Consider the following 19,403-nt stretch of genomic DNA (forward strand, 5'->3'; position numbering starts at 1 on the left):
GGCTTGGCAGGTACACAGTACATACATACCTGCATCATACTTTGGTGCATATGTACCCAGCGTCTGCCTATTCTGATCAAGTACCTCGCGATTTGCTTGGTGACAGCCATAAATTATACACACGGGTGTTCAATTAAAACTACTCCCGGTGGCATTGCAGAGGCGCAAACACAGCCAGCGTGTTATTAGTCTAATTCCCCAAGAAGCCGAAAGCGTCAGACCTCGGCCCACGGAGGTAGTGCCGCCATGAGTAGCAGCCACGACAAGACTGCGGAGAAGCATAAACAGCTCTCTCTCTCTTTTTTACCTGATCCTGCCCACATTCCCTGACCCTCCAACCTACCATAAAATATATACCAACCATTGCCGCCATGTCTGACGAGGAAAAGAAACCAGTCGACGCGCCCGACGCAACCGAAGCGCCAGAGGCCAAGGAAGCCGTCGACAAGATCGCAGAGGCAGCGCCGCCCGCCCGCCCAAGCAGCATTAGCAAGACGGGCTTACTTGCGGGTGTGAAAAAGGCCGACGAGACTATCCTGAGGTTGAACAAGTAAGTCACTGGTCGGTACCGTAACATGCGCATCATGAGCTAACGACGGCAGACTGCTAGCTTCCCCAGGCGGCCTCTCCGCATTCCTCTCCACATTCAACTACACCCTCTACATCCTCGCCTACGCCCAGACAAAATCTCCCGCCGTCTCCGCCTTTGCTACGAGGCTGCTCTCCCTCATTCGCCCAGCATGCGATGACAGAAAGATACCCGCCACTACCCTCGTCGACAATGGCACCGTCCCGCCCGTTGCCGCCCTCGCCGTCCTCATCTCAAAGACGCGCACAACCCTCCGTCTGACGGGCACCTTACCTCTCTACGCATGGTTGCGCTCCCTCGCCTCGGGCCCCAAGCCAGGCACAGACGTCGTCTTGCATAGAATTGCTACGCTCCAGGCTATGAGCTACTTTGTTTACCAACTGCTCGAAAACATTTCTCTTCTCGCCGACTCGGGCGTCGTCTCTCCCCGCGTCATCTCGGTACTCAACCGCGGCGACCCCAAGACTGCGCGTCTGTACCTGTACGCCTACCGCTGCTGGCTCGGCGGTGTCTCGTGCGACTTCCTCCGTCTGATGCGCGAGTGGCAGATTGAAGGCCGCAGGAGGCTCACCCGCCAGCAAATGGTCGCCGAGGGCAAGGCAATCGCAGAGTATCAGGATGAGGAGGACAAGAAGTTTGACAAGAGGTGGTGGACCGACTTCGTCATTGCCAGCGCTTGGTTCCCCATGGCACTGCACTTTAGCAGTGCCAGCGGTGGTATTCCTGGCTGGAACCTAGGCATTATGGGTGCTTGTGGTTTGATTGCCGGAAGCACCAGGATGAAGGCTCTTTGGGCAAGTACGGCATAAACTTGCTCGTAAGCACGGTTGATTATCTGGGAACTATTGGTGCAGGTCATTACATTTTTTCGTTGCTTAGAATTTGACTTGGCCGGATTACACAGAGTCCGCTTACTCGGATCTTTTTGCTTCCTTTCAGCGTTGTTCCTATACCAATACGCAATCCGTCAACCATGTGCATTCTTCATCTTAAATTGAGACATGCATAAAATCTTGTATTGCTCACTCTTGTGTCTAAAATATACAGCTGCAGTCTGGTAGTTCCAGAGAGAAAAAAATGCTTTCAGAACCGGATGTTGTGTAAAAAGAACAATCACAAAAGACTAGTATTTTATGATGAACATCAAATGTACAGCTGTATCCCCGCCACACTTGACAGCCTAATTAAAGCAAATATCTCAAGCACACGGGCATCTTCTCAGAAGCTACTGACGTAACAACACTATCAGCTGGCTGACTTAATAATTAAAATCACATCTCAGGTATAATCATCTTACCGTCACACTACATCCAGACCGCCAGTTGACCACCAGTGTATTAACCTAGCTATGCGAATAACGGCACCACATGATCCGCTGACACTTATCGGAATTTATGGACATGAAAAAATGAAGAGAAACAGGGAGTACGTGTATGAGTTTTACCGTGCCGGCAGTCACTGTAATAATTTACTTATAATTTTATTTCTCAGTAGATTTACCAAAAGTTAGGGCAACACAGTCAATCTTTACATCATCATCACGCACACATTAATGTTTCTACGCCCCAGTTACACGAGCTATCATTCTTTCCGTTGAGAAAGTATCCTATATATCCTCGAGACCCCGATATTGCAATTCGCATTTACCCAAAAGACGAGCCATCTAAAATCTCCATAGAAACGAGTTGGGTCAAGAATCGTACCAACTCCTCTCGCGATATCATGCTCATTTGTTACCGGCCATCGAAATTACTCATCAGCGATTCGATATTCGGGCAAGCCCGCCTCAAAGCCTCGGGACGACCGGATACTGCTACTCTTTTCAGTCCTCAAATTCTGGCACCTTCATTTGTATCCGTTAAGGACCAGGAAACAAAAAACTACTCATATAACAGCTCGGACTCGACTGACTGCCCTCTTCTTGCTAGAATGGGGGTTGTAAACAAACGGTACTCAGTCGATCTTCCATTTCCCCTTTGTTCAAAAGACGATAAAAAGGTACTCGAAGAATATGTTTTTCTGACTCTCTAAAAACAAAATAGAGTGCTTTTCATGTACAGGTACTTACACTATCCCCCCCAACCTTTCAGGCCCCCGGCTACGCTCGCACATCTACGCCTGGGCCCGCTCGTCGGATTCCTCAATGAGGAACCGTACGCCTTGCCTCGCCCTGGACTCATCGTGGAGACCTTTTTCGTCTAGCCAAGGCGACTACGACTTTTCTTGTTAGTTAGCGCGTTCATAAGGCGTTGATCGACGGCTTGAGATCGTATGCGCGGTACCGGTGTGTTGTGACGGTTAGGCTTGTGGGGGGGGGATGTTACCGAGCGAGTCTAGCAGTCTTGATATCGACTTTGTATGTAACTTCTAGAACTTCCTTTATACTAGATAGTCAATATGTAATCGTCATATCGCGCTTGATTATCGAAACAGACGCAGTCATATTCTTTGATGCTCTTCTGCGTGATTTTTTCCTCTTCTTTTCTCTATGGTTGGCTGAAACTTTTGTCCCTTCCGGTGAAGCTTATGTGCCAAGGTAGCTAAAATACTAGAACATGCCCTCTTTCAACTAGCAGCATGAATACCAGTGAGATGGGCCATGGTAAAGACATTGCGTCCGTATTTTACTTGCAGAAAGCATTGTTGCGTGTAATTTGGGGGGGACGTCCCGCCAGCTCCAGGGCGAGAGAGCAAATGCCATCCGGATGTGACCGGATGGAGATGCGCTAGGACCGGACCGTGGGAAGATTTGACAGCGGGTGTTATAGGCAAAGATAGCAAGACCCTATTTCTCATCTTCGAAACACACACAAAATGGCCTGATGACTGGGGACGCCAGAATGTGATCAAGTAAATTGCTATCAGTCTAGAATATGCAGAGTGTGGCTGACGTGCATGCTCGTTTCCTCCATGCTAAGGGGTGTAGCCGGAGTCATTTCCGGCATGTCACCCAGCGGCTTCCGCTAGATCCGCTTCCACGCCCAAAGCATGTATCTGAAATCCCGTTGCTGGATCCCAGTCTTGTTGTGATGACTTGTTCGAGACAGGTCCATGGGGGAAGAGGGTAGTATGAGGCGAGCGTTTGAGCTTACGGAGGCAGCGTTACAGACGACTGCTACGTCCTTACCGCCCAAAATACCGCATCTACACCCCCTCCCCCCCTTCGGCCCGCAAAAACGTGAGCACCCTGAAGATCTATACGATGCACCACTGTAAAGAGAATACCGAAGCGAACAATCTACCAGGACCAACGACTGCGTATTCGCTTTGGCGAGATGACGAGAGAGAGAGAGAGAGAGAGAGAGAGAGAGAGGGAAAAAAATTTGCCGTCGTCGTGTCCAGCTTACTTACCCACCGTCATACGTCGCGGCGTACCCAGCCAAGTTTTTTTTTGGTTCCTTCATTTTCGCAGGACAGAAGCTTACGCAGCGAGCTACTGCACAGCGACATCATGCGCCGCCGGTAAAAGACGTTATCTCGCCCACTCCACCTTGTGGCACAGCCATTATACGCAGTACGCGGATTGGTGTGGCACCTCGACCAGGGGGAGGGGGGGGTCCATCCATAGGCTCGCCAAAACAAGATTTGAGCGGCGGCTTGGCGAAGCTTAAGCATACGCAGGTGGTGAGGGATTAAGCAGGGCGCCACAAGCTTGGTGCTGCTTAACGACGCAATGCGTGGCTGCGCAAGACCGGGGGGTCCGTCATGCTCCATTGCATGTGTGATACAAGTACCGCCGACGAGCAACCAATGACGCCTGCTGAAGCTGAATTATTGCCGCAAAGCTCTAGCTGAGCCACCACTACAAGGCGCGGTGTGATGGTCCTGCGTGCCGTCTCTTACTATACGCGTAGTCCCCCCGCCCATCCCCACCCCAGCCTGGGGCCTGGAGAAATGACAGGGCAAACGAGGCGGTGCATCCGGACTCGTGCGAGACCAATGACAGCCCTGACAACTGGCAAGTGTCGAAACGGCGGGAAGGGCATGCCAGACCCCTACCCTTGAGGCTTGAACGCGAATTAGCGGGGGCTTAATTCTGTTACGCTTTCTATCGAAGGTTACTTGGTTTGTTCAAGGCCAGCTGATCGGCATTGCCAGTGATATAAAGGTCTATCTGTCTGCCCGCTGTTAGACTTTCATCCTCATCAACACATCTCATCAACCAACCAACCAACCAACACTCACTCACTCCACCTCTCTTCTCAACCAGTAAGCTACTTCCCCCCTTCTACTACCCATCAACTCCCCTTCTAATCTTCCTTCTTCTTCCAGACCAACCAACCAACCAACCTCTTCTTCCAAAATGCCTGCCAGCGTCGCCTCCTCCATCTCCACCATCGTCAAGCCCACCGCCCCCAAGTGCGGCGAGTCCTGCGAGTGCTGCGGCTGCGACGAATCTTGTTGGTGCACTGTCATGTAAAAAAAATCTACCTTTTTTTTTCTGCGACAAATGTCATCAAATACCGAGTACGATAACATGCAACAACGGGCATGAAAGCGGGGTTTCTTAGCGGGTGAAAGGAGTTTTCTTATTATGGTTGGATTTTGTTGGGGGTCTCGTTTTTTTGGGGAGGAGGAGGAGGGGGGATTTATAGAATAGGCATTACCGATTTTGCGGTAGTGGGAAGGGGGGTTAGGAGAATTTTATCCTTTTTTCTTCATCTATTTTGTTGCTTTGAATGTGGGATTTTTTTTTATTTCTTTCCTTTTTCTTTGCTTGTAATCAACATTTGGTGATTAGGTCATGAGGGGATATTGGCACTTTGGCATAAAGTAAGTTGAACAACTACTATCAAACGCAGAGTCACTGAAACATCACACAGTTGCGAAAGAAAACAAGTATTAAGGTTTACTACCCAACGAATATGGAATTCGCTTTAAAAAAGCAATTTGGAGAGCAGTATTGAATTCGACCGTATACAACAAAGAGTAAAGACGATGGATAATTCCACCATAACGAACCGGCCTATTTCTCCAACGGCACCCAAAGCAATCTAGCCTCTCTCTTTCCACTTCCCTCGCCGTTACCTTTTCTCGTCACAACAACGAGAACCATGACATCCCTAGGCGGCAACGGTTGAAGGTCCCAGCCTAGAATTGGTGGTCTCTCGGGCACATGGCTATGCGTAACAGACCACTCGATATTATCCGTAGTCAAATCGGCTACTCGTTGTCCATCCACGAAAACCTGGATACTGGTTTGTGACACAGCGTTGTGCAGCGTACCATGCACTACCATTGAAGCATTTCCAGAAGTTGATTGCCCATCCGCCTTGACATCAATACCCGCTACCACCGGTTCAGCCGCCGCCTCAGCCGTCACCGCCGTCGCAGCAATATCCGTCGGCACCCCCGGCGTAAGCGGCGGGGCAACCCGCGCCCTCGTCGCTGTCTCAAACGCATACGCAAACTCGAACAACTTTCCATCCTGATACGCCTGGCCCGCAAACGTAAGATTAACCGGCATCTTCTTTTCGGCCATGACGCCCATGGGCACGCTGACGGTCGGCACGCCCAAGTGGCGAATCGCACGATTCCCGTTGGAGTACTTGACGCCGTTGCGCAGGCTGTGCGTTGTGCTACCGAGATTGAATTCTAGATCTGCGAGGCCGACGTCGCCTTGGGCGGGGAATGCAACGACGTCTAGCTTGTGAGTAGCCATCCAGTCTTCGAGATCGCGTTTGCGCTGGGCTTCGAGCGCCTTGAGAGCTTGTTCTAAGCCCTCCACCTCGTGGATACTGTTGGTTTGAACGAGCTTGGGGAGACCGGCGTAATCGATCCAGTTGCGGACTTCGAGAAAGGTGTCGGGTTTGTAGTCTGGGGGCTTGGGGAATAGCATTGCCGAATCTTCAATGTCTGCTAGACATTTAATCCTAGCGTCGTTGTTTTGCACGAGAAAGGCGTCCCAGGCTTGTGCGATGAGGATACTGCGCTCCATGAGGTTCCAGTTTGCTGGTTGGCCTTGTACGTTGTTGGCTTCACCGGATACAGAGTCGTTTTCGTAATTTGTAACGAGGGGAAAGTCGGTGTAAACGACTTCTGCGCCTAGATTTTGAAGAGTTTTGGCTGCGTTTTCCCACAGTGCAATGACCTCTGGTGAAATATAGGCAGGCTTTGCGTATGGATCCGAGTCTTTCTGGCCGACATACATTTTTGGAACACCAACCCGTTTTCCTTTGAATGCTTGAGCACTGCGCAGAGTCGTGTAGTCTATCCGAGGGGGCTGGGGTATTGGCACATGCTTTTGTTCTCGCACAAAGTCTCCTGTTGTATCTTGGTCCGGTGTAGCAATCACATTCAGAATCTCCAGCATATCACTAACTGAGCGCGCATACGGTGTGGGCACGTCGCACGTGACATACAACGGCCACAGTCCCCGGCAACTCAGTAGTCCTTTGGATGGCGTGTAGCAGACGAGGGCATTGTTTGAAGCTGGACTGCGCCCGCTGCTAACAGTCTCACTGCCCATACCGAATGCCCCCATGCTTGCCGCTACCGAGGTTCCTGCTCCGTTCGAGGAACCAGAGGAGAAGGCTGCTGTAAGATACTTTGAATTATAAGGCGATTCTGCGCGACCATACATTCCGCGTTGCATACCCCCCGCAGCCATAGGAGGCATGTTTGTCTTGCCAATCAGAACCGCTCCTGCATCCCGCAGCTTCTTTGCAATTGCAGAGTCCTCACTTGACATGACACCTTTGAGTGCAGGGGATCCTGCAGTTGCCGTCATCCCAACGACCTTGTAACTGTCTTTGATCGTGTAGGGTATGCCTTCCAGGGGTCGTGGCTCCAAACCCTGTGCGCGACGTGCATCAGAGGCTGCTGCTTCTTCAAGGACATTGTTGTTGAATACAGTAAAGGCACCGAGGCCTTTGCATGTGTCGTAGCGGGCAATACGGTTTAGATATGCAACGACTAGGTCGACACTGCTTGTTTTGCCCGAATTGAGGGCATCGAGGTGGTCCTGGATGCTGGCCTCTACAATGTCGAAACCATGTATTTTATCATCGGTCTTCTATATGCTTGTTGGTAGGGTTGGCTCCGTCTCATGATCTCAACTTACATTGATGCTTGCCATCTTGTACGTCACTAGTGCTGATCAGATGATGTCTACTGAGCTGCCAGAGTGCAATTTACACAGGACTCCTATGCGTCGAGGAGAAACAGGTGTTTTTATTTGATAGGCTCAGAATAATCAAAGATATGTAGAATAAACTGGAGTTGCCTATCTTGCAGATGAGGGTCCCTTCCCCACCTCGGTGTTTGTATAGTCGGCTGCACCTTCTCTAAGCGGTTAGCTTACGTGGTATCAGCAAGTCCGCGGGCATCTGATAGCTGGACCATGTTCCACAATTGATTGACCGACTGTATGAATGGATATAACATGAGCGTATGTTTGAGTGCAGTCGTATAGGTATAAGTGGGCGATAGACTAGCATGATAGGGGTAGAGGTATGATAGAGCATGTGTGTGACTGGTTGCCATTTTGCAAACGATATATGAGATATGATCTGCAGTAAGGCTTGTATCTAGGTTGAGATTGCTGGGTATATAGCGCGGGTTCGATTGTGACTTGGTAAACGCAAAGAATTTATAGACTGGAGAAGTCTCATCATTCATCGTTGCTGTGACGTTGGTTACGACTGGAGCTCCGGCTTCGTGTGCCAAGTCTTGATCGACTTTGTATGCTTTGCTCTCCCGGGCTGCGACTACGACTCCTGCCTCGATCCCGACTATCGTAGCTTCTGCTTCGACTGCGGCTCCGACTCCGACTGTCGCGGTCCCTACTTCTGCTCCTGCTTCGACTGTCGTAGCTTCGACTCCTATAACTTGCTTCACTCCCGACACTCCTCCTGTCCATATCCTCATCTAGCTCGTCCACCTCGTCTCCCAACGGACTTTCTCTTGGGTCCAGCATATCCAAATCTTCGAGAATTGCCCTCGAAGGCAACTTCCACAAGCTCGTCGCACAGATGCGGTCTTTTGTGAGGAGATCGTCAATGAACTGGTCGACGTGGGTAAGGGTAAATGTGTCTTTGAGGCGGCGCTTGATCTTGCGATAGTCTGTGAGCAGAGGCTCTAGTGTCTTATAGATTTCGACAGGTTCCCAGGCAAGGCGAATGTAAAAAGCAGCGAGGCAGCGGAGATACTTGAAGCAGCCGAGCTTTCCCGCTGCATTCAAGTCAAGCTCCTTCTTGGCAGAGTCGTCGTCGTCGTTGGCTGCCGCGTCGCCATTCTCTTTCTTGACCTCGGCTTTGTCATCTTCGTCGTCCTCATCGTCGCGAAAGTTGAGGTACTCGAGAATGATTTCCTTTTCCGGGACCAGCTGGAGCATCTTGAAGGCCAAGCACAGGAACGGCGTCGGTTTGCCTGTGATGCCCGTAGTGCCACCGATGAACTTGAGTTCTGCGGCGCGATCGCATAGTGTTGCAGTGTTCAGACCGAAGCATTGTTCCTTCCAATAGTACGACTCGGTGATGCGCTCGCGCACACCCTTTTCGAAGAGGAGCGCTGGGTTCTGGCCACGGATGAGGGCGCCGCGGTATCCTCGGTCGTCGAGGAGCGCGCTCGCGTCGGCGCGATCAAATTGCGGTTTCGACATGTGCCGGGGCGGGTCGTGTTGACTGTATGGATTTCGGATATGCTGTCCCAAGTGGCGATTAGGACTGCACGCGCGCCGTTATGTTCCCGTTGCGAAGATCGAGGTAAGCTTGCGGGTTGGGGTCATGGTTGGGATAATTTGAGACAGGGTACTGATGGCTAGCTATCGATTGTTGCCCCTTCAACGACAGGCAAGATGCAGCCCTACGGACATCGGGGCATCTAGAACTCGACTACATGTAACGCCAATGCACATTATACACTTTCTTGCCCATGCACCACTTGGTATTCTGCACGCTCTCTCCTTGACTACCAAGACCGTTTTGATACCCCTTCTGTTGCGCATTCACTTGTCGTGATGGGCCGCCTCCTTCTCACTTCGGGGCAGGTCTCGGTCCTCTTGTCCATTACCATTGGTACGTCTGGGGATTGTCTGATGTCATGCCCCTCGACTGACAGGCGCACTTAGTCTTCTTCTTCACACTTGCCCTCTTCCTGTCAGGGTGGGTGTTGCAGCAACGCTATGTACACTCGCTTCAAGCCGCCATCAAACCACGACTGCCGAAGCCGTTACCGCCGCCCAAACCAATAGAACCACCAACGTTGGATGCAAAGTGGGCGAGGCCCATGGGCAGCCGGCCAGAGGTGGACGACACGTATGCACAGTACATTTCAGGCCTGACGATGGACTGGAGCAGGCTGGGCTACGTGCAGGTTGTGCGCGAGCATGTGGAACTGTGCAGTGCCGTCATGCTGCTGTCGGACTTGCATAGGATGAAGAGCCCCGCCCGGAGGATATTGATGTTCCCCAAACTATGGCTTGCAGAGTCCGAGGACGACAAGTACAGCGCTGAGATGACGACTACGCGGAGGCTGCTGCGGACAGCGGCGAGGCGGTATGGAGTGAAACTGATACCGATGGAGCCGCTTGTGGAAGGCGCAGACGGTGAGTTTGTTGACAGTCAGTGGGCAATTGGTGGCAGGCGCTTATGAGAACGACAGACACACTGCCCTCGTCGTACTCGCTGGCCAGTCTGTATTCACTGGTAGACTACGAGCGGCTACTGTACCTCCAAGGGCCGGGCGTGCTGCTGGATGCGTCTGCACTCGACTCGCTGCTTGCCTTTTCCAAGTCGGAGCCAATGGCAGCATACCCGGCCACGGCCGAGCGGACAGACATGTCGACGTCGCTGCTCATGGTTCACCCGTCACAACAGAGTTACAACCAGCTGCGGGCACTGCGGGCATCCAAGGCGACGTCAGATCTCAACATGTTCCGCAAGACATTTAGCGTGCCTGACTCGCTCATTTCCGAGTGGTCGCTGTCCATGGGCAACGTCGTGTACGAGTCGCAGAATCTGCGGCAGGCGAGCGACGACTTCAACGCGACGGCGTTTGAGCAAGCGACGACGTTTGTGCGCCTGAGCGATCCCGAGCTGCCGGGGCCCGAGTACGACGTGCCGTATGCTGAGCGCGCGCGCCTGCGTCCACAGAACGAGGCAGCGCAAGAGGCATGGAGCGGGCTGTACGAGCGCTTCCGGCAGCGGCGCATGGAGGTGTGCGGCCTGGACCTGGAGACGTATGAGGCCGTGGCGGTGTCTGGTGGGGCAGCTGAAACGGAGCGGGCAGATGCCGAGCTCTGAAACGAGCAAAACCAATGTTCATGTATGAAGTCACGTCTAGCATCTGGATCGGGTCATGGGATGGATGGCATGGGAACACGAGAGGCTACTTGTGTGTACGAGTTCTCTGTGTATACACATGTCTTTGTTTTTTTTGGGGGGGGGACGTGGTGTTTTTTTATTTTTGTGATTTGGTGCAATATGGAGTTGGGTAGTAGTATGTAGGGTGATGGTACACCTACGGTCAGGAATGAAATGGACGTGGCGCTAAAGGGGGAGATGCATGGATCGGGGCCAATGTGAGAGGGTGCCTGTCCGGTGTGGGCAAGGCTGGGGGGGCTGGGGATGTTGCGGTCATTGACTGGGATTGCTCGATGCTGGTACGCATGACGCAACAAGCCATGGCTTCCGGCGGCCGCGCTGCTGACGGGCAAGGGACGGGCTGGATGCGGTGCGGTGCGGTCGGTGGGCGGGTGCATGTGGGGTGAGAATGTGTGTATGTATACAAACATAGCTCTTGTAGTATAGATGTAGTAGATGTAGTAGATGTAGTATAAGGGCCAGGTCAATAACAGACACACCGATAGGGTGGGCAGCCAAACGCGCGGGTGAAACAGTGGCAGCGTGCGTAGATGCGCGGGCAGACTTGCAGCTTCTTCCCCGCCGAAGCCTCCAAAGTCGTATCCTATCCTATCCTGTCCTGTCCTCGACGACGACTACGACGACGCACCACCGCCAGCCAGGACTAGCGAACGCCCCAAGCCCCCAAGCCCGCCGCTCTCTGCCCGCCCACGCCGCATCCGCAACCACCAGCACCAGCCCCGTCGACGACCTCATCGTCCCATCCATTGTCCGCTCATCACCACCTGCGCCAATGCACGCGCCCTCGTTCGCTCACTAGACACTGCTGACATCGCCCCCGCGACCTGCGTTGAAGCACACCGGCAGCGCAGCGCCGCTGCACGAGTCGACCCGCCCCTCCAATGCCTACCCTGGGCTTCCTCAAGAAGAAGCGCACAAAGGACTCCAACGGCTCGCGCGACCTCGACTCGCCCGCCTCGCCCACAAAGGACACGCACTCGCCCGTCACGCCCACCGGCTCCCGCAAGTCGGGCTCCTTCCACCTGCACAAGACCAAGACCAACGACTCCAGCACCACCGCCACCTCGGCCCACGACGCCACGACTGCTGCTCAAATCTCCACCTCGACCACAAACACGTCCGGCACCGGCACCTCGTCCGCCTCCACCGCCCCGGGCGCGCCTGCCGCAACCCCCAAGCCCGTAGACTCGATGAACCCCGCCCACGCGCACCAGCAGCAGCAGCCGCCGCAACAACAGCAGCAGCAGCAGCAACACCTGCAATCGCAGCAATATACAGCCACAAGCCCCCAGTCTAACCCCCAGCACTCGCGCAACACGCCCAGCATACAGAACCTCATACACCCCAACAACACCACCACCACCACTTCCAACACGTCCTCCTCGCACCACTCGTCCGCTAAGAATGGCGCCGTCCAGTTCCAGACACAGCCCCTCAACCAGGCCCGCGTCACAAAGGGCAAGTACTCGCTGACCGACTTCACCATCCAGCGCACCCTCGGCACCGGCAGCTTTGGCCGCGTCCACCTCGTCCAGTCCAAGCACAACCAGCGCTTCTACGCCGTCAAGGTGCTGAAAAAGGCCCAGGTCGTCAAGATGAAGCAGGTCGAGCACACAAATGACGAGCGCCGTATGCTGCAGCAGGTCAAGCATCCCTTCTTGATCACGCTCTGGGGCACCTTTCAAGACTCCAAGAACCTCTACATGGTCATGGACTTTGTCGAGGGCGGCGAGCTCTTCAGTCTGCTGCGAAAGTCTCAGGTACTTATCCTTCTCTTTCCATCTCCCCTTGTTGCACAGTGATTTTGGGCATCAATGGACACTAACTCGCATAGCGCTTTCCCAATCCCGTCGCAAAGTTCTACGCCGCAGAGGTTACGCTCGCGCTAGACTACCTGCACTCGCACAACATCATCTACCGCGACTTGAAGCCCGAGAATCTGCTCTTGGACCGCCATGGCCACCTCAAGATTACGGATTTTGGGTTTGCCAAAGAGGTCCCCGACATCACATGGACCCTGTGCGGAACACCTGACTACTTGGCACCCGAAGTCGTCGCTTCCAAAGGCTACAACAAGTCGGTCGATTGGTGAGTCGCGAGCACCAATTCATTTTTCGGCGCCTACTAACAGCGCCAGGTGGTCATTGGGTATCCTCATCTTCGAAATGCTGTGTGGCTTCACGCCCTTCTGGGACGGCGGCTCGCCTATGAAGATCTACGAAAACATTCTCAAGTCGAGAGTAAAGTACCCGCCCTACATCCACCCTGACGCCCACGACCTCCTGCAAAAGCTCATCACGCCGGATTTGACCAAGCGACTGGGCAACTTGCACGGTGGCAGCAAGGACGTTATGAACCACCCTTGGTTCGCCGAGGTGACTTGGGACCGGTTACAAAAGAAGGACATTGACGCTCCATACGTACCGCCCGTTCGCGCCGGAGTCGGTGACGCCAGCCAATTCGATAAGTATCCGGAGGAGACGGAGGCATACGGTCAGGCAGGGGACGACCCGTGCGTGCAGAGTCCTCCTTACACTGTAGATCATATTCTGACGTGTCCGAATAGCCACGGGCACCTGTTTCCCGACTTCTGAGCATACCAAGCCCTCAACTCGAGACACAATACCATCTTGCCCGTTCCTCCTACGAGTGACCTGCGTACGGCAATTTCCTGATCAGCGTACCTCTGCAACGTCCGCCGACATCGTACCTACTAAAATACAGTCTTCATCATCTTCGAAACATCGGCCCTATGCGCTTTTCGGCTCTGCAAGTCTAATCCTTTGTGGCTTGCCCTTTTTTTGTCCTCTTCTTCCTGCTATTATTGCTATGTTTGCCAACCACTGGGCTTACTGTCATCTGCATATCGTGTCACTTGGATCAACCGATAATGCCCAACGAGCCCAAAGTGTTGTTTCCCTGTTGCTCCATGGTATGATAAGGCGGGTTATTGGATTACGGCTGTCGCATACTTGGCGCAAACTGAAAATATGGGGCTATGACCAATGCAAGGCGTAAGCCATCAACATCAATGATTCTTCGAGTTCCGTTTTCAAGTGACGTTGTCTAGAGAAGACGACTACCATTAACAGCCAATACATGCTTCTCCCTTTAAGCAACTGCTCCATGGTAACAGTTGAAAAGTTACCACAGGAAAGCCAAAAGGAATGAGACTTATACCAAAGTTTGGCCAGCGTTGTAGTGCATCGGCGTCGCACCCTACACCACATACTGACGTCAAGCTCCCGTCCCGTCCGGCACTAATTCGTCCCAAATACCATGTTTACCAGCACGCGAACAATCTAAAAGCAATTCTGACGATACCCCAAGAAAGTCGAACAGCTGTCACTTCCGCGGACTTGTGGGCTCCGTCATGTTGCCGCATCACAAACGTCTTGGTGACCTGATCATGGTTAAGATGATAACTTGCGATGGAAATGAACAAGAATACATTCGGAGGCGTCTGCTATATATCTTGCTGGGTGCGCGACATTGAAGCAGGTGGCAATTGCTGTACGATAGATCTTACTACTGCACCGTTGCGATCTAGATCTGACAATGACATTGGTTACTTGCCAAGGCGCTAGTAAAGAGGAAGCGGGGATCGTGGAAGGGCAGACCAATGGATATGGGAATCATGGCACAACGTCAACACAACAGCAGCACAAGCAGTTTAGCGAGAAGAGGGACCGAGGCCAAGTTCTTCGGTCCGTGGGTCTCAACGACGACGACGAATTGCTTGAATGGCATGATTTGTGTAAGGGCCTCTGTTCTGCTGCTCGTCACGAGTCGTTTTTGGTGGTCAACTAACAGTTCACGTATACAGTGCATTGGCAACAAGACAATGAGTTTATACTGACAAAGCACCGGTAAGAACCTTCTTCTTCTTCTTCTTCTTCTTCTTCTTCTTCTTCTTCTTCTTCTTCTTCTTCTTCTTCTTCTTCTTCTTCTTCTTCTTCTTCCCTCATCTGTATGAATAAAGCTGATCAACTGTTAACAGACGAGCAACCTTTTCCTATCAGCGCTCGCTCAGGAGTGTGTTCCAAATTCACAATGAGACCGTCAACATTTGGTCGCATATCTTAGGTACTGCAGGCTTCCTGTATGCCATGGGTGCTTTGGACCTATACATGAGGGAATTGGACAGGCATGCAAAAGATGAGTTGGCAGTGCTGATCTACTTCATCTCGGTCATAGCATGCTTCTTTTTTTCCTTTGTGTGAGTGGTACTTGTTTCTTTTTCCTTTTCACTGATCCTACCAAAAACAGTGGCTATACCGATACATCGCACGCTATTGGTGTAGAAGTGATCCTCGTTAGACAAGAGAACAGAGAACTGACACTTAAGCGCAGCTACCACATATTTCTAGACCACAGTCAAAGCGCCCGCACATGGACAAGTCGCTTTGACTACCTCGGCATCGTGGTTCCTCTCTGGGGTACCACCATCGCCAGCACCCATTTTGGCTTTCGCTGCGAACCTGACCTGTGCAAGACTTACAGTGTCTTTGCCACGGGCGCAGGGCTCGCATGTGCAGTCACTACACTTCATCCTTCCTTTACCGGCACGGCTTCCAAGGGTTTCCGGACAGTAACCTATCTTCTCCTTGGGCTTTCTTCATTCCTGCCCATTATTCATGGTTTGCACCTCTTTGGGTGGCAGCAAATGGAGCAGAGAATGAGTCTCTCATACTATCTCGCACTCGGGCTTTGTCACGGCACAGGTGCAGTCACGTATGCAAGCAGGGTGCCTGAAAAATGGTATCCAAAACGTTACGATCTTGTCGGTAGTAGCCACCAGATTATGCATGTGCTGGTTGTGTGTGGCGCGACAGCATATGGCTTAGGTGTGCTCAAGGCAAGAGAACATTGGAAAGGCTTCCACTGTGCGGGTCTTCAGTGAAGCGGGTAAGCAGGATTTTTCCTTGAACAGACCCGATCTCGTCTCTTTTGTAAAGGTATTTGCAAGCATCTTATCAAGTCACAGCCATGACAAGCTGCACTTAGCAAAAACTCAGTGAGCCTGAAACAACTCAGCATCTCCGCGGTTGCTCAGCAAAATCAAATTCACAATCTCGAAAAGACCCACACCCGCACGAACTCCTTTATCGCCGGAGATGCTTGATTCCAACTGCTCTCTGCTCACCACACCTTTTACCTTTTCGTCTGCTACTCCAATAATTATTGCTCCGATATCGCTATATACCCACCTCCTTCACATGTCAGCCAACAGAAACCACCGAATTACACATTTCTCAGTCGTGCGTCAGAAAACGAGCAGTACTTCCCGACGCTCCAAGATTCTCTCCCAAGGCTGCTCGAAACTTGGCGTGATGAAGGTCAACAACACAGGAACTACGATGACGTTTTCCAAACTCCTGGGCGAATTGACAATAATCCGTCTCCCCAGGTCATTACAGGACTATGATTTGCCCATCATGGCTGCGGTGTCGTAGCGCAGCGAAGTTGCAGTCATGCGAGATAAGGCACACATGCCACTGCCGATTGGCCCGCGCCCGTGTTGTAAGCGACAGGCTTCGATCGAGGAACAGATCATCAAAGCCAAATCCGTGCCCAATCTGAGCACAAGATTGCAATAATTGTGCAAAAGTGAGCGGACATCTGCTCGGTGGTGCTCCTGGGTACACCGATCTGTGACGTTTATCATGACAGGTTTCCATTTCCGCACAATACACAACCTTGACGTCTGGACCTCCCACACCTCATATTGCACCAATTTCATACTACAAAAGCAAGTTTGCGATCTGGAACCGTGGCTTTGGTCGACATCCAAAGTTGCTTTGTGGTCTGGGCGAGACTAGAGTTCTTGCTCACGCCACGAAACAGAGATTCCGGGATCCGAAGGAATAGCAGGCGCCAAAAAGAGTTGGGGAGTTATTTTCACAACAGAAGCCCTCTGTCGAAAGCTGTTCACCGCGGAAAAGCAGCAATTCATATTATCTCTACATGTTCTGATAAGGACCCATGTTGGGCTCCTTGTCTAGTCTCTCGCCTGGTTAGCGCCAAGAGATAAGGAGAACGCCTTTGCCGTCCCCCCACCATCCCGCGTCAGTACTCAGCCGCAGCGAGACTCGACTCGTCCCTTACCATTCAGCCTTTCTTCACACACTTTAGCCAGACTACGATGAAATATAATTCGCTCAAAGGCCGTGTGGATCCTGTGTTAGAGCCGGAGCGCTGATCGGAGACATTTTGAACACTCTCGCTAAGTGGTTTAGCGTAGATTGATCGGGACATCTGGGTTTACACTTGCTGTTTATCGACAACGCAGATAACGACGACCCACCAGGATTACCGTAACCAGGTATCGGAGAAGTCTGATCTTCCTTGGCCTGGGGGAACGTCTTTGCGCCACAAGCTTATGGTGGTTGGGGTAAGTGCGTCACCTCTGTTCACCGCGGAAGTATCACAATTGGGCTTTTTGGTCGACAATCTATATAACTTCTCGACTGCCAATTGTGGTCATCATCATCGGCGAGCGTCAACATCCATTCAGATTCTCACCATGCCTTTCGCTATCAACCTCCTCTGGTCAGCACCAGAGGTCAACCCCTACAATCAGAAGGCCAGGTCGATCCCTGTACTCAACCCAATCAACAAGTATGGGCGGGTCTTCTTTTTCTCTTACCTGGGCTTCTTCATCGCGTTCTGGTCATGGTGAGTACTTCCCCACAAGTGGACCGCTTTTGCCCCACATGATACTGACGATGATCAGGTACGCGTTTCCGCCTCTGGTATGGCTACCCTGTGCCCATAATCCACGAGTATGGTCTCGACTAACATTTCCATAGCTGAGTAAGAGTATCAAAGCGGACATGCACCTCACCCAGGACCAGATTGCGAACTCCAATATTGTGGCGCTCTGTGCCACATTGCTGGTCCGCTTCATTGCTGGGCCCATGTGCGATCACATTGGCCCTCGCAAGACCTTTGCGGTGCTGCTGTTTGCTGGCGCCATCCCCACTGCCCTTGCCGGTACTGCCACCAATGCTACAGGTCTCTACTTTATTCGCTTCTTTGTCGGTATCCTTGGTGGTACTTTTGTGCCTTGTCAGGTGTGGAGTACTGGTTTCTTTGACAAGAATGTCGTCGGAACTGCCAACGCATTGGTTGGTGGTTGGGGTAACTCTGGCGGTGGCATCACATAGTAGGTCCATTTTGCTATGTGTATCATGGTCTCAACTAACTTGAATAGCTTTGTCATGCCAGCTATCTACGATTCCCTCAAGAAAGACCAAGGCTTGTCCTCGCACGTCGCCTGGCGCGTCTCTTTCATCGTTCCGTTCATCATGATTACCGCTTGTGCTCTGAGCCTCCTGCTCTTGACTGACGATACTCCCAACGGAAAATGGTCTGAACGCGGCGTAAAGGTCGTGTCCAGTGACCAAGCACAGTCATCTGTCGTCCCTACAACGGGTGCGATTGACGAAAAACCCACAGCTGCTAGCTCCATAGCTTCCAACGACGAGAAAAAACAACGACAACCTTCCGCAGATATCGAGGCCGCACATGGAGACGTCCAAGTCATCGACGAAGTCCAACACGAAGTCATCGTCAAGCCCACATTCAAGGAAGCTATGAAAGTCATGTTCTCCCTTCAAACCGCCTCGCTTTGTGCTGGCTACTTCTGTTCCTTTGGTGGCGAGTTAGCCATCAACTCCATTCTCGGTGCTTACTACCTCAAGAACTTCCCATACCTCGGCCAGACGCAATCCGGTCGATGGGCTGCCATGTTCGGTCTATTGAACGTCGTCACCCGTCCTCTCGGTGGCGTAATTGCTGACTACATTTACAAAGTCACCGGGCATAGCCTTTGGGCCAAGAAGTTCTGGATTCACTTTGTTGGCATCATGTCTGGTATCTTGTGTATTGTCATCGGAAAGGTGGACCCCAAGAACTTGGATGAGATGATTGGTCTCATTGCTGTCATGGCCATCTTCCTCGAAGCTGGCAACGGTGCTAACTTTGCTTTGGTACCGCATGTTCACCCTCATGCTAATGGTCAGTCTTGTTCCTTTAAACTGGAAATCACATGTCAGATGCTAACAGTATTCAAGGTGTTCTTTCTGGTATCGTTGGTGCGACTGGCAACTTTGGTGGCATAATCTTCGCCATCATCTTCCGCTACCACAAGACCGATTACGCACAAGTCTTCTGGATCAGCGGAATAATGATCATCGCACTCAACTGCATCTTCCTGTGGGTCAGGCCCATTCCGAAGAACCAGATTGGTGGTCGATAAAACCATTCATGACCTTTGTATGATTGAATTTGTTTTCTAGCGTTATGATAGATGAGATACCTTTGCCTTGGTTGTATACGTATATGATTATTTCGAATAACAAACTTTGGATTTTCCCACGTGGCTTTCTTTTTTTGGCTTTGCATGATGCATCCAAGTCTCGAAGGGTATCCAATAGTCTTGGTGCTGCTAGTTCAGTCTAGGCTGAGGCTGAGCGAGACTGTGC

General features: G+C 51.9%; 7 protein-coding genes across 7 annotated transcripts; 5 read left to right on the forward strand and 2 right to left on the reverse strand.

Moving 5' to 3' along the window:
* Positions 1–371: 371 nt before the first annotated feature.
* COCVIDRAFT_113448 (hypothetical protein) lies at positions 372–1,398 on the forward strand (the record flags this gene model as incomplete). Its single annotated transcript, XM_014695762.1, has 2 exons — positions 372–550; positions 603–1,398. The coding sequence occupies 2 exons, from the start codon at positions 372–374 to the stop codon at positions 1,396–1,398; spliced, it is 975 nt and encodes a 324-aa protein (XP_014551248.1).
* Positions 1,399–5,555: 4,157 nt separating this feature from the next.
* COCVIDRAFT_20467 (hypothetical protein) lies at positions 5,556–7,667 on the reverse strand (the record flags this gene model as incomplete). Its single annotated transcript, XM_014695751.1, has 2 exons — positions 5,556–7,604; positions 7,653–7,667. The coding sequence occupies 2 exons, from the start codon at positions 7,665–7,667 to the stop codon at positions 5,556–5,558; spliced, it is 2,064 nt and encodes a 687-aa protein (XP_014551237.1).
* A 534-nt stretch (positions 7,668–8,201) lies between these two features.
* COCVIDRAFT_20468 (hypothetical protein) lies at positions 8,202–9,191 on the reverse strand (the record flags this gene model as incomplete). Its single annotated transcript, XM_014695752.1, has 1 exon — positions 8,202–9,191. One exon carries the CDS (start codon positions 9,189–9,191, stop codon positions 8,202–8,204), a length of 990 nt encoding a protein of 329 aa, XP_014551238.1.
* A 357-nt stretch (positions 9,192–9,548) lies between these two features.
* Positions 9,549–10,833, forward strand: COCVIDRAFT_113403 (glycosyltransferase family 8 protein; the record flags this gene model as incomplete). Its single annotated transcript, XM_014695763.1, has 3 exons — positions 9,549–9,606; positions 9,660–10,136; positions 10,193–10,833. The coding sequence occupies 3 exons, from the start codon at positions 9,549–9,551 to the stop codon at positions 10,831–10,833; spliced, it is 1,176 nt and encodes a 391-aa protein (XP_014551249.1).
* Positions 10,834–11,795: 962 nt separating this feature from the next.
* On the forward strand, positions 11,796–13,508 carry COCVIDRAFT_42428 (hypothetical protein; the record flags this gene model as incomplete). Its single annotated transcript, XM_014695764.1, has 3 exons — positions 11,796–12,674; positions 12,749–13,002; positions 13,052–13,508. The coding sequence occupies 3 exons, from the start codon at positions 11,796–11,798 to the stop codon at positions 13,506–13,508; spliced, it is 1,590 nt and encodes a 529-aa protein (XP_014551250.1).
* A 1,138-nt stretch (positions 13,509–14,646) lies between these two features.
* On the forward strand, positions 14,647–15,811 carry COCVIDRAFT_61772 (hypothetical protein; the record flags this gene model as incomplete). Its single annotated transcript, XM_014695765.1, has 4 exons — positions 14,647–14,671; positions 14,741–14,783; positions 14,915–15,133; positions 15,268–15,811. Coding segments are annotated over 4 exons (831 nt in total), but the record flags the coding sequence as incomplete, so codon positions are not given.
* Positions 15,812–17,440: 1,629 nt separating this feature from the next.
* COCVIDRAFT_113400 (hypothetical protein) lies at positions 17,441–19,177 on the forward strand (the record flags this gene model as incomplete). Its single annotated transcript, XM_014695766.1, has 5 exons — positions 17,441–17,592; positions 17,651–17,669; positions 17,727–18,082; positions 18,131–18,936; positions 18,993–19,177. 5 exons carry the CDS (start codon positions 17,441–17,443, stop codon positions 19,175–19,177), a joined length of 1,518 nt encoding a protein of 505 aa, XP_014551252.1.
* Between the last annotated feature and the right edge of the window lie 226 nt (positions 19,178–19,403).

Source organism: Bipolaris victoriae (genome assembly GCF_000527765.1).
Source record: "Bipolaris victoriae FI3 unplaced genomic scaffold scaffold_147, whole genome shotgun sequence".
Classification (NCBI taxonomy): Eukaryota; Fungi; Ascomycota; class Dothideomycetes; order Pleosporales; family Pleosporaceae; genus Bipolaris; species Bipolaris victoriae.